This window comes from Hevea brasiliensis, chromosome 15 (genome assembly GCF_030052815.1).
Source record: "Hevea brasiliensis isolate MT/VB/25A 57/8 chromosome 15, ASM3005281v1, whole genome shotgun sequence".
Taxonomy (NCBI): Eukaryota; Viridiplantae; Streptophyta; class Magnoliopsida; order Malpighiales; family Euphorbiaceae; genus Hevea; species Hevea brasiliensis.
Genome location: NC_079507.1, coordinates 62727090 through 62742568, shown reverse-complemented (window position 1 = coordinate 62742568; position 15479 = coordinate 62727090). Strand labels below are relative to the sequence as shown.

The window sequence follows — 15479 nt, the reverse complement described above, 5'->3', positions numbered from 1 at the left end:
TGTTCTTCCCTTTGTTTTGTACTTTTCCTTAAATCTTTGATTATTTCAATGACTACTGATGTTGTCTCAATTTTTTAAGGCTATGGTTATTGTTGCTTGGAATGGTACGGGGCAGCTAAGCTCTGTCTTTACTGGTGATATATTCAAGAAAGTATTGAGTGTCTTCATAACGGCTGCAATATTAAAGCTTGGGCAAGGTACAAGTGTAGTTAAACTTCTTTTTATTCTCTGCAGTGTTAGCTCAATCATATCTACAATGTATTCTCTGATCAGTAACATGGTATATTAATAATCAAGGATAGCATAGAACCTATAATTTGTCTCAAGTTGAGGAAGGGAGATATAATCAAGGCATGAAATGCATTAACTCATCATTTCTTTTAGTCATCTGTTTGATCTTATTTACTTTTGCCTTTGTTTATCTCAGTCATTAAGATTTGAAATATTGTTTTCCCTTTATTATTATGTATTGGGACTTTGAGGATGGTGCATTGTTGTGTCCCTATACATGATGAAATTGATAAGAAAGTCTTTTTGTTATTCATGATCATGATTATCATCTAAGAATTTTGCAAAAGATTTCTATTAAGTAGGAAGTTGATGTGTGACAATTTCTCTGTTAAACAATGAAGCCGTCCTTGATGTAATCCTTAGTTGGAAAGCACGGCAGAGCATGTCATTCCATGTCAAGTTGAGATATATTCTGAAGGTTATTTCAGCTGCTGCATGGGTGGTAGTCCTACCAGTTACTTATGCTTATACTTGGGAGAATCCTCCAGGGTTTGCTCAAACCATAAAAGGCTGGTTTGGCAGTAATTCAAGCTCGCCTTCCTTGTTTATTTTGGCAGTAGTGATCTACTTGTCTCCAAACATGCTAGCAGCAATACTGTTTCTTTTTCCCTTCATACGTCGATTCCTTGAGGGCTCAAACTATAAGATTGTGATGCTCATGATGTGGTGGTCACAGGTACTCAAATGGGTTTTTATTCATTTGTTGTCTCTCATACTTTTTATGTTTAACTAAAATAATTATAATTAAAAACCAACATATATTTTCTATAAATTAGACCATTTAAAGCATTCCTACATGATATCTGCAGCCACGGCTCTATGTTGGACGAGGAATGCATGAGAGTGCACTGTCTCTCTTCAAGTAAGGATTCATTGCCAGAATGATAATGGTATTCCAGCTTTATATTTACAGTTTCATATCTAATGTCTTAGTTTGAACTTTCAGGTATACAGTGTTTTGGGTTCTGCTCATTGTTACGAAGTTGGCATTTAGTTACTACGTAGAGGTGTGTCAGTTCCTTGCCAAGTGCCCTGATTTCTGTTATCTTCTGTTACTTAATCCAAGTCCAACAGCAGCAAATACAAAGACGAGAGACTTCATAATTTTTCTGTGTTGTATGTACTTTTGTGTTGGTTAGGGTAGGAGGACCATACATTTTTTTTCCAAGAAAAATAGATAGGACAAAGTAATAACTAATAGATAATGATTGATCTAGTAATTATGCTGAATGAAGTGAAAAAAAAAAAAACTCCATTAAATAGAATTTCTATTCTTTTACCTTCTTCTCATGATAATTTCTGGGTTGCAGATAAGGCCTTTAGTTGGTCCAACAAAAGCTGTTATGGATGTTCGTGTTACTACTTTCCAGTGGCATGAGTTCTTTCCTCGTGGTAATCAACACGAAGATAATAATATCTTGCTATATTGCTATTTATGAAAAGATGTATATGATTTTCTTGTTTTCTTTGCAGCAAGGAACAATATTGGAGTTGTGATTGCTCTCTGGGCTCCAATTATTCTTGTATGGGTTACTCTTTTTCATTGCTAAATTTATTTTTGTTTTATTTGAACTAAATATAGTGTAGATTCTAACATACTGCCTCTTTTTTCAGGTATATTTTATGGATGCCCAGATTTGGTATGCCATATTTTCCACATTATTTGGAGGTGTCTATGGCGCATTCAGACGTCTTGGAGAGGTTAGGAATAATGCTCTCTTACAACACGTTCATTTTCAGCATTCTTTGTACGCTTGTTTCCCTAATACATTTTGACTAATATTCTCTTTATTTCTAAGATGTTTCATAAAACTGAAAAGACAATTGAATGCTTCAATTGCTGAATGATTTAAGAATCTTGGTGCTGAATATAAGGGCTATTGCTCTGTTTGATGGTGAAAATGTTAGGGCTTGCAGCCATAAGGGTGTAGGTTCAAGTTCAAAAGCAATCATTTCTTGCAGAATGTGGGATGATCCCTAAAATTCTTCCGCCCGATGCCCAGTTCGGCTGGAACATAACCTGTTAATTTCCTTTTGGTGCTGAACATAGTCATGTAATGTAAAATATCATATGGTGGGTTTTGGAATTTAAATTCTTCCAAATTGTTTTCTGTACTTTCGGAGCTTTTAGCAGAGAGCCTTAAAGTGTTCTTCAGCATGAAATGGAGGGTGTTACTGTTTTAACGGTTCCTTTGTGTTCCTGTGGTCGAATGGCTGGGAGGATATATTGCCCTTCTGGTTATATAATCTCCATTCTTGCTTTCTTAATATAATTTCTTTCTTGTTAAAAAGAAAATGAACTTACTTGATATGCTGATACACTGTTATGAAATATGTTATGAAATATACTGTGATAAAAGGGGGATCCATGTGGCAATATATTTACCCCCTTTGAAGAATCCATTAATACTATTTTCCATTGCAGTCTTTGTGAGAATATGTATATATATATATATAGTTTTCCCTTGAAAATTGAGTTTTTCATGCTACATTACCCTAGTAATATGTTTTTATTTTATTTTATTTTTTTTATCGCCATGGCTTATGTGTCGTGACTTAATAATTCGTGCAATTATGCCTTTCTGATATGAAATGCTTTAAGACCAATGCAGAAAGGATCCCTTGACCTCTTTTTTTTTTTTTCTGCATTCCAGATTCGAACATTAGGAATGCTTAGGTCTCGTTTCGAATCGTTGCCTGGAGCTTTTAATGCCCGTTTAATTCCGGAGGAGAAGAATGAGCCAAAAAAGAAAGGATTGAAGGCCAGTTTGTCTCGCAATTTTGCTGTGGTTAGACTTCAATATTTACATTCATTTGTCTTCATTTACAACACATATGCACCCACCATAGCTTGCAGATGTTCACACACATGTATGAAAGAGTTGGCAAAAGAACTAAACATTGAAGGCTGCCTTTTCTTTCTATTTGTGCTGAGGTTAGACTTCATCAAGGAAAAAAATAAGGTGCTTGCATGTTCATACACACACCCTGCACCTGTGTGTGCACTTGCACACAGACACGGTTCAAATTGTGACCTTGATGATCTTGTAACAAAGTTATTATGAAAATAACCATTGCGTGAACCTATTTATTTTGTCTTAATGCAGATCCCTTCTAGCAAAAATAAGGAGGCAGCGAGATTTGCCCAGTTGTGGAACAAAATTATCAGTAGCTTTAGAGACGAAGATCTAATAAGCAATAGGTAAGGTGCTGTTTTGAAGGACGTATTGTTAATTCTAGTTTTCATTGAACTTTTAAATTATGCTATGGCTATTTGAGCTGGGTGTCTCCTACTTTCAGGGAAATGGATTTGTTGCTTGTTCCATATTGGGCTGACCAAGATTTGGAACTCATACAGTGGCCTCCATTTTTGCTTGCCAGCAAGGTTTCTTGTGTACTTCAGTGATAAGTTTAATAACATAGATGTCAATTGTCAATATAATAATTCTTGATCTCCTTTCAGATCCCAATAGCCTTAGACATGGCCAAGGACAGTAATGGTAAAGATAAAGAGCTGAAAAAGAGGATCGAGGGTGGCAGCTACATGTCTTGTGCTGTTCGTGAATGTTATGCTTCATTTAGGAACATCATCAAGGCATTGGTTCAAGGAAAACGTGAGAAAGAGTGAGTTTCTATGCAATATGGATGGTATAAATGAAGACTCAAAAAAATACAGTGTTCCAAGTTCTTTCTAGATTACAATTTCTTGAACTTGGGTTTCTCGTGATGTTAATTCTACTATTAAGTTGATGTGTCATGGTGTTCTCTTGATGGGGTTTTTCAGGGTGATCGATTTCATATTTTCAGAAGTTGACAAACATATTGATGAAGGTACCCTGATAAGCGAATACAGGATGAGCGCTCTTCCTAGCCTCTATGACCATTTTGTGAAGCTTATCAAATATTTGGTAATATTCAATATCCCGATGATAGTAACATTTTTATTGCTCTAGAAATCATGAGAAGCCCTAATTCTTTTGTTTAATTTATGCAGTTAGAGAACAAACAGGATGACAGGGATCAAGTTGTGATTCTCTTCCAGGACATGCTAGAGGTTGTGACACGAGACATAATGATGGAGGATCATATATCGAGGTGCAACATCTTGATGTAATTATCTCATGAAACTTCTTTGTGAGCTAGTTTCTTGCTAATGTTTTTGCCATTTTCCTTTTAACAGTTTAGTGGATTCAGTGCATGGTGGATATGGAGAGGCAATGACTTCTCTTGATCAACAATATCAGTTGTTTGCATCTTCTGGAGCTATCAAGTTTCCTATTGATCCAGTAACAGAGGCATGGAAAGAGAAGGTGTGTTTCCTTAGTAAAGATATATCATCATGAATACCTGTGTATATGCATCTGTATACAGATAAATATAGTTGTTTATGTACATCTATCATTTTTCTACTTATATTTGCAGATCAAGAGGCTTGATCTTTTGCTTACAACAAAAGAATCTGCAATGGATGTGCCATCGAACTTAGAAGCTAGGAGGCGCATTTCTTTCTTCTCAAATTCTTTGTTTATGGAAATGCCTGCTGCTCCTAAAGTTCGCAATATGCTTTCTTTCTCGTAAGCGTTCTTTATGTTGATGCTTTCGACGTGCCAAAACAAAAATAATTGTGCCTTCATCCTCCGGTGTGCAGTGTATCACATAAAATTCTCATGTTTTTCACTGTGAACACTTTATCCTGGAGGGCCATCCTGTGCTTAATATCAAGATGGTACTTTTGGAGTTTTGGGCATTTATGTATTGAAGATAAACAATCCCTTATTGCCCTGTTATGCTATAAACTGAGGCTGTCTATTGTAATATGACATGAGAAACAGGAAAATAATCATGGGTATATTATTTTTCATACAATTACATTAGACTGTGGTAAGATGACTAATGTGTCCTTTTGTGGATAAGCCAAGCCAGGCCCTGTTCAGTATAATATTTATGCCTAGAAAACATATGAACAGAGAGCTGATTCTGACGTTTTACCCTTAGCTGTGTGGTGTTCATCCTCCTACAAAGGTTTGCATACTAGGTTACAGTGTTTCTGCTGAGCTTCTTTTCCTTCATACTAAGATTAGTGTTATAACTTTGATCTAATTTATAAAAATGTATACAAATGGGTAGGGACTAAGTCACTAAACTCTATCTCTTCCATTCTCCTATTTCTTGTGGTTTGATTTACAAAAATACGAAAAACCAATGGTTTTCTCATATTATTATTTTATCTTGTAGTGTTTTAACTCCGTACTACATGGAGGAGGTGCTATTTTCCTTGAAAGATTTGGAAGTGCCAAATGAAGATGGTGTTTCAATCCTCTTTTACTTGCAAAAAATCTTTCCAGGTTTAGTTTCTTTTAATTTTCAATTGCTATGCTAGATAAAATACCATATATATTTTGCTAGGTCTTAAATCCACAGTAATGCACAGATGAATGGAACAACTTTCTTGAGCGAGTAGACTGCAGAAGTGAAGAAGAACTCAAAGACATTCTTGAGCGAGTAAAAAGCAGAAGTGAAGGAGTGAAAGGAACAGAGGAATTAGAAGAAGATCTTCGTCTATGGGCGTCATATAGGGGCCAGACATTGACTAGAACTGGTAGTTTCTTTGTCTTTATTTACACATGCCGGGATATTATGTTCCTTGTCCAATATTCCTGGTCGCTTTTTCTTCTTCTTCTTCTTCTTCTTCTTCTCTCTCTCTCTCTCTCTCTCTCTCTCTATGTTGGGTTAAGAGGGGACTAAATTGTTTTACTCATGCTAAAACTATATCCCAAATGGCAGTAAGAGGTATGATGTATTATCGCAAGGCATTGGAGCTTCAGGCTTTCCTTGATATGGCAAAACATGAAGGTGATTAATTTATTTTTTTCAATCTGTAGAATAGTTGATTATTTGGTGTTTATTTGTGACATATTTTCTTTTTATCTTAGGTATATATTTGTTTCTTAACCTGCTTGTTACATATGCTTAGATTTGATGGAGGGCTATAAAGCTATAGAATTAAATACAGACGATCAGTCGAAGGGAGAAAGGTCACTGTTGACAAGTTGTCAAGCTTTAGCTGACATGAAATTCACATATGTGGTATCGTGCCAACAGTATGGTATTGATAAGCGATCTGGTCATGCACGAGCACAGGACATTTTAAGACTCATGACAAAGTATGTTCAGATTAACATTTTGGATTAACTACTGATTTCAATAATTTTGAAGCCCTGAATATATTTCCAATGTAGATATCCATCGCTCCGTGTGGCATATATTGATGAGGTTGAAGTGACTAGCCAAGACAAATCCAAGAAGAGCAACCAAAAAGTTTACTATTCTGCTCTTGTGAAGGCAGCCTCACCCAAGTCTATTGATTCTTTGGAGCCAGTACAGAATTTGGATGAGGTAAATCCTATTATTTCAAAAACTTTATTGAACTCTTATCATAGCAATCTATCAATGATTTGCAATCTTGTATGTATCATAACATTGTTACAAGGAAGGATTTACATTTCACTTATCATCTTGGTTGCTTGGAGTGTTCTTATTGCAGTAGTGCTGTTTGCTTACCCTGCCAGAACACTGCAAGTGATCCTGAAGAATGTATTTATGAATTATTTATTTTAATTTTTCATTGTAAAATTAGCAGTTTATTTAAATATTTAGGATTTTATTATTATATAAGTACTATTTTATTTAGGATGTTTACGTTGATTCGCGATTCCTAATTAGTATTGGATTTAGGGTTCCTAATCCTAATGTTATTAGTATTACAAATACTCTATATATATGGTTATATATCTAGGTTCTCAACCTATTTTAGTAGACTTGGTGACAGTTACTAAAATTTGAGAATTTGTTTCTCTACCAGTTGAGAATTTGTTTCTCACCCCAGTATTCCCCTTTGTTTCCCTAGTTCTATATCAGATCCCTTCATAGAGAGGTTTGATAGGATACATAAATTATGAAGATCTCTCCAGATGCTTTTTGCTGAATAAGGATTCCTCTTTGTTTTTTTGTTGTTAATACTTTTGACAAGTAAATGATTATAATTAGACATTGATTAAGCGTAACTTGGGCCATCATCTTCTCTACATTTTTTAACTAATGTTTGGTCTTTGCTCATATTATGAGCACATGTTAGGCCTTGTGTTACACAGCCTGTGAACATTTGGCATGCTTCTCGTGTCTCTGGGTCTAACAAACACCGATTCTGGGATGCCATCTCAATGTGATTCAAGATAAAACTATAGGGACAATGGAGTAGGTTATTATAACGCTTGGAATGTTGTTGGGAAAAAAGTTCATTCTCTTTGTAGTGCCACAGAAAACAAAGAGAACAACAAAACAAGTGTAGTACAAAATGATGTTGCCCTGCATTGTGCTCTTGGAAGAGTTGGACTTTCTCTAGAAACTTTCTTGCTTGGATTCTTAAGCTTGCATAAAGTAATTAGGTCAGACTACCCAGAATAGTAGGCATTGGTTGTTAATTTTCATACACTATTAAGGCTGCATAATTAGATACCGTCGCAAAGTGGGAAGCCTTGTGCACTGGGGACACCCTTGATTATATTGTATGGCACACAATTAGCATGCAGGTAGGAATTTTTTTTTTTTTTTTTATATTCTGTATGGCATATAGTGCAAACCTTCCTTTTTTGCTTTCATATGAAAAATATTTGTAGTTGTCTAACACGTTAAAGTTACTTGTGCACAAGTCCTTGTGTAATGCCCGATCGTGTGTTTTTTTTTTTTTCTTTTTTTTCAATTCTTCATTCCGAAGCCTGGATAATTGATCAAAGGGAAAATTGATATGGGTTCTGTACAGGAATTGCTGAGTTTCTGAACATATGACTGCATTTTCCATTTTCTTTTTTGGTGCATTGAATTTTGCCTAGTATGAATCCATTTCATCTCATTCTTTATTGTTGAATTGACAGACACCATCCTTATTTTCTGGATGTGTCACTGCATTTTTGTGCTTAAACAATGTTTTTTTTTTTTTCAAATCATTTTGGTGTTTCCCATTTGATAGTCTTGCCATTTCTTGTATAGGTCATTTATCGAATCAAACTTCCAGGACCAGCAATCTTGGGTGAGGGAAAACCTGAAAACCAAAATCATGCTATTATCTTTACACGTGGAGAAGGCTTGCAAACAATAGATATGAACCAGGTATGGTTCTCCTTTAATCAGCCATAAACCAGGTAATGGAGATGGTTAAATACAAGCAACATCATCCTTAACCTATTGGCTTCTGTGGTATTAATTTATATAGGATAACTACATGGAAGAAGCTTTAAAAATGAGGAATTTGCTGGAAGAATTTCTTAAAAAGCATGATGGTGTGAGACATCCTTCAATACTTGGACTCAGGGAACATATATTTACGGGAAGGTATCGTATTAGTTTTGATGTGTGCTACTTCCTTACAATAATAGATGTTGTGGCATTATGTATCAGTAATTTTGTCTTTGCTGGTGCAGTGTTTCATCTCTTGCATGGTTTATGTCAAATCAGGAGACCAGCTTTGTAACTATAGGTCAAAGGCTCTTGGCCAACCCGCTAAAGTAAGTCATGGCTTGAAATATTGTCTATTTCTAAAAATTTTTCCCTTGTTTGTTCATAGTTCCCCCAACCCCAACCCCCCTCCCTCTTTTCTTCTCCCTCCTGCCCCACCCACACACAGAGGTTTGGGAGGACAGAATTAAATGAAAAGCTTAAAATTCTATCTTATTAGTCTAGCATGTTTTCAGATCATAAAATTAAGGTCATAAATTCCTGCAAATTCTCAGTCTATCATTTAAGAGCTGTTTTTATGGGGCATCAGAATATTATTATGTTTTCTGTAGATTTCAATTGCGCTGGATGATTTATCACATCAATGTTGTTGATAATATTGGGAAAATTGGTCCACCCTTGTGCCTTATTACTTTAATTTATTTTCCTCCAAAAAGGGGATAAAAGCATAGAGAAGAAATGCACTATTTTTAAGGACTGTGTATTATGCTCTTGGAGATTTATGAATAAAGCTGTAAAATTTGTTTGATCCTCTTGAAATTTATTTCAGCCCCATTCCTCTTTTTTCAGCTAGTAATACAGGCTAGGTGATTATTGTTCTTGCGTTGTTTTTGGTTAGGCTTGTGGAACGGTAATACTCCATTTTCCATGGCCTTTCATCATTTTTACATTTGCCTTCACAATGCACATATGACTGTCTTTTAGACCTCAGATGGTCTACCATTTATTGGGATATTTTCTTTTTAACAAATATTACTAATGAAAAGACTTATGATTCTCTTGTTACTTTATATCTTTATTTCTTTTATTGTCCTTCATGACTGGATAAAAGAATTTGGATTTTGGATTTTTCAAAATTTTGCGTAAAGTCCTTCGCTGTGTTTATTGTTTGCATGCTCCTCTTTTTTTTGGTGAAGGTTTTTTGTTGATTCATTTTGTTTTTGGGAGAAATTCCTTGGCAATGATCTTTTATTGCATTGATTTGGTGGGTCCTTTTGTCAGCATGAATGGATTTTGAAGGATCATTGTTTTCCATAGCAGTTGGTTTGGATTTGGATAGTTTTCCTGCTTCTCTGTAGTACTTGGCATCAGCAGCTTTTAGAGGAGTTTCTTTATTCAACTGGATTGGATGATTCATTTATAATCATAGATGCCGTACTCGTTTCGCATTTTATAGGAGGAAACCTTATCTGCCTGATTGCATAATTGCTTTCAGTTTTAATAATATTCTAACAAAAACAAGAAAGAAAACAAAAACCGGGGAATGAAACCATGGCCAGAAGCACATGCACACACAGACTGTGCATTAGGAGTGGATCTATGCTTTTTTTTTTTTTTTTTTTGAGATGGGTGATGGATGTTGCGTATATTTGGTGTAGTTCTTAGTCTTGAAATTCTTCCCTCAAAATCATTCAGAATGCTAATTTTTTAGTTTGAAATGGAGATTGTGTCCTTAGCAATTGTTTTGACTCATGGAGGTCAAACACAACAATCCTGTGTTTTGTAAGAGAATCTGAATTTTGTGGGATGGAGTGACTCGTGAATTTGATGAGTTGCTTGAGAGTCTTTAATGCATGTGAGGAGGACAAGAATTAAGGCGTGTCAACAAGAAAAAGAGAGTTATATGTAATATCATCTTATTGAAAAGCTTTTGAAAGGAGAGATGAGCTAGGTAAGAATCCTTTAGTGGTCAAAAGTGCATTAAAGTGTCCTTTCTTGCATGGAAGTTTCTTGGGAAAGGATATTAATGATAGACGGTCTATACATTTCAATGGTAAAGGGGAAAATGCTTAGTTAATACATATGTTACTTGCAGGAACTGTCTGGTATTGGGAATTTGTTGCTTCTACATTATGAATGTATGAATTGTGGTGCTAGACCACTTCTCGTGCAATTAATAGTGTCTATTTGGAAAATGTGCAGATTGAGTTTAATACTCGTTTCTTATCTTCTTATGGAGTTAGACATATAATGATATAGTGATGTAGGATGCCATGGGTCAAATTTAGTTATTTTTTATTTTGTTAACATAATTGGAAAAATATATAGAGAAATGATTCTAAATGCTTCATTTTGAATGATGAGTATTTTTGTGTGGTTATTTTGCTTTTGTAGATATTCTCGATAATAGTTTTTTTGTGGACTTTGAATTGCAACCTCAAAGTGAAGTAGGGTGACAGCCCATTTAGTTCTTTTCATGATATGATTAACTTTTGCATATTAAATTAAAACAATTTTTTAAAGTACTGTAATGTGAATGGTAGAATTTTTTGTAAAAATTTTATGGTGCAAATTATCTTTTCTTGGATACATCCATGGGCTTTCATTGTTTGTTAAACTATTTATTGTCTTTTGCTCAACTTAACTTCTTCACAGGCTTTTGGTCTCTCTTTTTTTTTTTTTTCTTCTTTTTTTTTTTTAATCCATGTTTGTAACGATAAATTTCCACAACCTTTTTTTTTTCCAATTTAGGGTTCGGTTCCACTATGGTCATCCAGATGTGTTTGATCGGCTTTTTCACCTCACTAGAGGGGGTGTTAGTAAAGCATCCAAGGTTATCAATTTGAGTGAAGACATATTTGCAGGTTTGTATTATTGTAGAACTTTTCTCTTTGGTTTTTGTATATTGTTTTTGCTTCTGCTGAATAACTTCCTTCAACTGAATTTTTACTGCAGGTTTCAATTCTACACTTCGCGAAGGCAATGTTACGCATCATGAATACATACAAGTCGGGAAGGGGAGGGATGTGGGACTCAATCAGATTTCTATGTTTGAGGCCAAAATTGCTAATGGCAATGGTGAGCAGACTTTGAGTCGTGATATGTATCGGCTGGGACACCGCTTTGACTTTTTCCGTATGTTGTCTTGCTATTTCACCACAGTTGGTTTCTACTTCAGTACTCTGGTATGTTACAGAATTTAGTTCATTTATCTTAAGATTTTAAAACAATATGTGCAAAATGTCGCCGATTCTAAAAAGTGTCTTTGTCTTCCAGATAACTGTGCTAACCGTATATGTGTTCCTTTATGGGCGTCTTTATCTCGTTCTGAGTGGTCTTGAGGAAGGTTTAATTAATCAGAAAGCAATTAGAGATAATAAACCTCTACAGGTGGCTCTTGCTTCTCAAGCTTTTGTTCAAATTGGATATTTGATGGCCTTGCCTATGCTGATGGAAATTGGCCTGGAAAGGGGATTCCGAACTGCACTTAGTGAATTTATATTAATGCAACTGCAACTTGCACCTGTATTTTTCACATTTTCTCTCGGAACCAAGACACACTATTATGGAAGGACTTTGCTTCATGGAGGCGCAAAATACAGGCCTACAGGTCGAGGATTTGTGGTGTTCCATGCCAAGTTTGCTGAAAACTATAGGCTTTATTCCCGCAGCCACTTTGTCAAGGGTATTGAGATGATGATTTTGCTTGTTGTGTACCAGATCTTTGGTCAGCCTTATAGAAGTGCTGTTGCTTATGTTTTGATTACCATATCTATGTGGTTTATGGTTGGTACCTGGCTTTTTGCTCCCTTCCTGTTTAATCCTTCCGGTTTTGAGTGGCAAAAGATTGTTGATGATTGGACTGATTGGAATAAATGGATTAGTAACAAAGGGGGTATAGGTGTACCTCCAGAAAAGAGTTGGGAATCATGGTGGGAAGAGGAACAGGAGCATCTTCGTCATTCTGGAAAACGTGGAATTGTGGCTGAGATATTGTTATCTTTACGATTCTTTATCTATCAGTATGGGCTGGTATATCACTTAAAGATTACGAAAAACACCAAAAGTTTTCTGGTATGTCATCTGAACATATTTTACCCTTTTCTGTATTTAAATGTTTATTTTTTATCAAAAGAGAGGTGCAGCAAGATCAATGTCTTGTTCTTTTAATTTCTCATAGGTCTACGGAATATCATGGCTGGTCATCTTTCTGGTATTGTTCGTAATGAAGGTGAGCAACTGATTCTTAAATCTTATTGTATTTTCTGTTCATATTTCCGGGAAACATCTGTAGCGTAGTTCCAATTTTTCTGTTAGTATGTAGGAGGAAGCCAAGAGCAGTAATTTTGGCTATTCAGTTTTCCACAATTTTTGAGTAACATTGGGTGTTAAAAATGGACTCTTTTGATGAGGCTATCGAGTAATGTTGTTCTTGCGAATAAAGATTGCAAACAAGACAAGCTCAACCTCTTTATGGAGGAAAAAAAATGAGGATAAAAATTTACTCTCTGGAACTGCATTTGTCTGCTTGTCATCTTTTTATGGTTCAGATTAATACCATACGAGTAATATAGTATGAAATTTCCCCTGAAAACATGCTACTTTCTAAATTGTGTGTATGTGCAAACATGCCCTCTTATATGATTCAGTATATCTGTTTTCCTTTTCCTTCCACAGACGGTATCTGTTGGGAGGCGAAAGTTCAGTGCAAACTTCCAGCTTGTGTTCCGGCTGATCAAGGGAATGATATTCCTTACTTTTGTCTCCATTCTGGTCACTTTGATTGCATTGCCTCACATGACAATTCAAGATATCATTGTATGCATTCTTGCTTTCATGCCAACTGGCTGGGGTATGCTTTTGGTGAGTGAATGTTGTATATTTTTAAGCTAAAGTTACCTTTGTTTTTTTTACCATGGTCATTTTAATCTCAAACGTGAACCTGTGCGTTGTCTGACTTGCACACTAGCATACTTGTTCACACATGCACATATGGTACCTGTAGCTTATGCAATAATGTCTCACTTTATAGATACTTCTTGAAGCCCAATTGATTCACCTTGTGCACAATTCCAATGATACTGAGTAGGTAATGTAGACAAAAAGAAGCTCCAGGAACAGGAAGATCAGGGACTCAAGAAGCTTCAAATAATAGTTCATATTTAATATAGGGTTTATAAAGCATATTATATGTTACCTCCTAGTCCTTTATGAGTGTTATTGATTTTGTATCTCCTGGTCCTTTATGAGTCTTTCTTGTATATCTGCTCCGCTTGTCACTATAAGTGTTTTTTTTTTATTATTATTTTTTTTTTTTTTATCATTTATTTCCTGCTTGGCCAAATAGGCTGGCAAGAATTTTAGGATCAACTTTTTTTATACTCATTATTGGTTTAGGATGGCATCATGGCATTAATCATTTAGTTTTATTTGGGAGTAATTTTAGTTGTCTAATATATTAATTTGAGTCCACAAATATCAATGCTTTTAATGCGTATTACACAGTTTCCAGTGTTAATAAATTCTAAAATTGTTGCTCTTGGATTAAGTGATACAATTCAATCTTAAGTGTGATGCCTAAGGAATTCTAAGTGTAATGTTAATTTTACTTCTTCTGTGTTCCCTTCCCATTTTTTACAGATTGCACAAGCTTGTAAACCTCTTGTTCATCGTGCTGGTTTTTGGGGATCAGTACGGACGCTCGCACGTGGTTATGAGATTGTCATGGGCTTGCTTCTATTCACTCCAGTTGCATTCCTCGCCTGGTTTCCTTTTGTTTCTGAATTCCAAACTCGTATGCTATTCAACCAAGCATTTAGTAGAGGTCTGCAAATTTCACGTATTCTTGGTGGTCCAAGGAAGGATCCGTCTTCTCGAAACAAGGAGTAACCTGGTCACTGCAACCACAGTATATAGTCTATATCTATGTGTGTATGTTGAGCCATTTATCATTCCTGATTCTGTCTGAAGGATTCTTGTCCATGTGTCTACTGTAACCGTCTGTTGTAATTATGATACAGGAGAGTGATTGTGGATGGGATAGGAAGCATTTTTTGGTAATTGGAATTGGTCAAGAGCCGGCTTCCTATCGGTTATTTCAACTTCTGAACAAAAGAAATTGTAAGCTAATCATCAATTCATGATGTTTTAATTTAGTAGTACATAACAAGCAATTCATTAAGCAATTTATTGGCCGTTGGGTTAGTAGCTCAACGGTGGCAGTGCATGAGATTAGATATTCAAATCCTGCATTCGCATTTATATATATATAATTACACTTCCCTCTAATTTGAGAGTTTATTAACAATAAAAAGACTAACCATATACATATATACGCGAAAACTCGATCCAAAAATACCGTTGTTGGGAACTGTAACAACCTTTTTTATTATAAAAAAAAAAAAAAAAAGTAAAAGCAATTACAGGCGATCCGACGGCTAGAAAGTAGAACTCATATAAGAATAAAAATCTAACGGTTCATGATGTACTGAAGTGGGCCACCTTCCCACTATTATTATATATTAAAAAAGTTATGAACTTTTTACAATATTATTTAAAATTATTTGTCTATTAAATATTTTAAATTGATTTATAAATAATTAATAATTAAATTTATTTCCCTTTTAAAGTTTGATATATAATTTGACATATGCTTAATTTATTTTTAATATTTACAAATATTTTAAAATAACATACATTATTTTTATATACTAAACATATTTAACTCAGCTTTCTAGATGAATTAATTAATTTTTTAATCAGTATTATTATTTTTTATTATTATATTCTGTTATTACCAAACTCTATAATTAAATTTTCAATTATTAAATTGTATTTTATGCAATGTATTATAATAAATAAATAATAAATATTATATTATTGATATTTTTGTCTTAAACTAACTATAATTTGTTTCAGTTGAATGAATTAAATAATTTTAATAATTATTGATAAAT

General features: G+C 34.7%; 1 protein-coding gene across 1 annotated transcript in view; it reads left to right on the top strand.

Moving 5' to 3' along the window:
• The window catches only part of LOC110638286 (callose synthase 3), a 30303-nt gene extending 15599 nt beyond the window's left edge, over positions 1–14704 (top strand). Inside the window, exons 15-43 of the mRNA XM_058136341.1 lie at positions 80–197; positions 633–967; positions 1101–1153; positions 1238–1298; positions 1602–1683; positions 1765–1814; positions 1906–1992; positions 2946–3080; positions 3399–3493; positions 3592–3676; positions 3755–3915; positions 4076–4199; positions 4286–4386; positions 4472–4601; positions 4714–4865; positions 5527–5636; positions 5723–5890; positions 6076–6144; positions 6266–6455; positions 6531–6687; positions 8338–8457; positions 8561–8679; positions 8769–8852; positions 11275–11387; positions 11479–11708; positions 11800–12597; positions 12704–12754; positions 13201–13386; positions 14164–14704. Coding sequence (XP_057992324.1) covers positions 80–197; positions 633–967; positions 1101–1153; positions 1238–1298; positions 1602–1683; positions 1765–1814; positions 1906–1992; positions 2946–3080; positions 3399–3493; positions 3592–3676; positions 3755–3915; positions 4076–4199; positions 4286–4386; positions 4472–4601; positions 4714–4865; positions 5527–5636; positions 5723–5890; positions 6076–6144; positions 6266–6455; positions 6531–6687; positions 8338–8457; positions 8561–8679; positions 8769–8852; positions 11275–11387; positions 11479–11708; positions 11800–12597; positions 12704–12754; positions 13201–13386; positions 14164–14412 — 4413 coding nt within the window. The 3' untranslated portion in view covers positions 14413–14704. The remainder of the gene's footprint in view (positions 1–79; positions 198–632; positions 968–1100; positions 1154–1237; positions 1299–1601; positions 1684–1764; positions 1815–1905; positions 1993–2945; positions 3081–3398; positions 3494–3591; positions 3677–3754; positions 3916–4075; positions 4200–4285; positions 4387–4471; positions 4602–4713; positions 4866–5526; positions 5637–5722; positions 5891–6075; positions 6145–6265; positions 6456–6530; positions 6688–8337; positions 8458–8560; positions 8680–8768; positions 8853–11274; positions 11388–11478; positions 11709–11799; positions 12598–12703; positions 12755–13200; positions 13387–14163) is intronic.
• Positions 14705–15479: the final 775 nt, after the last annotated feature.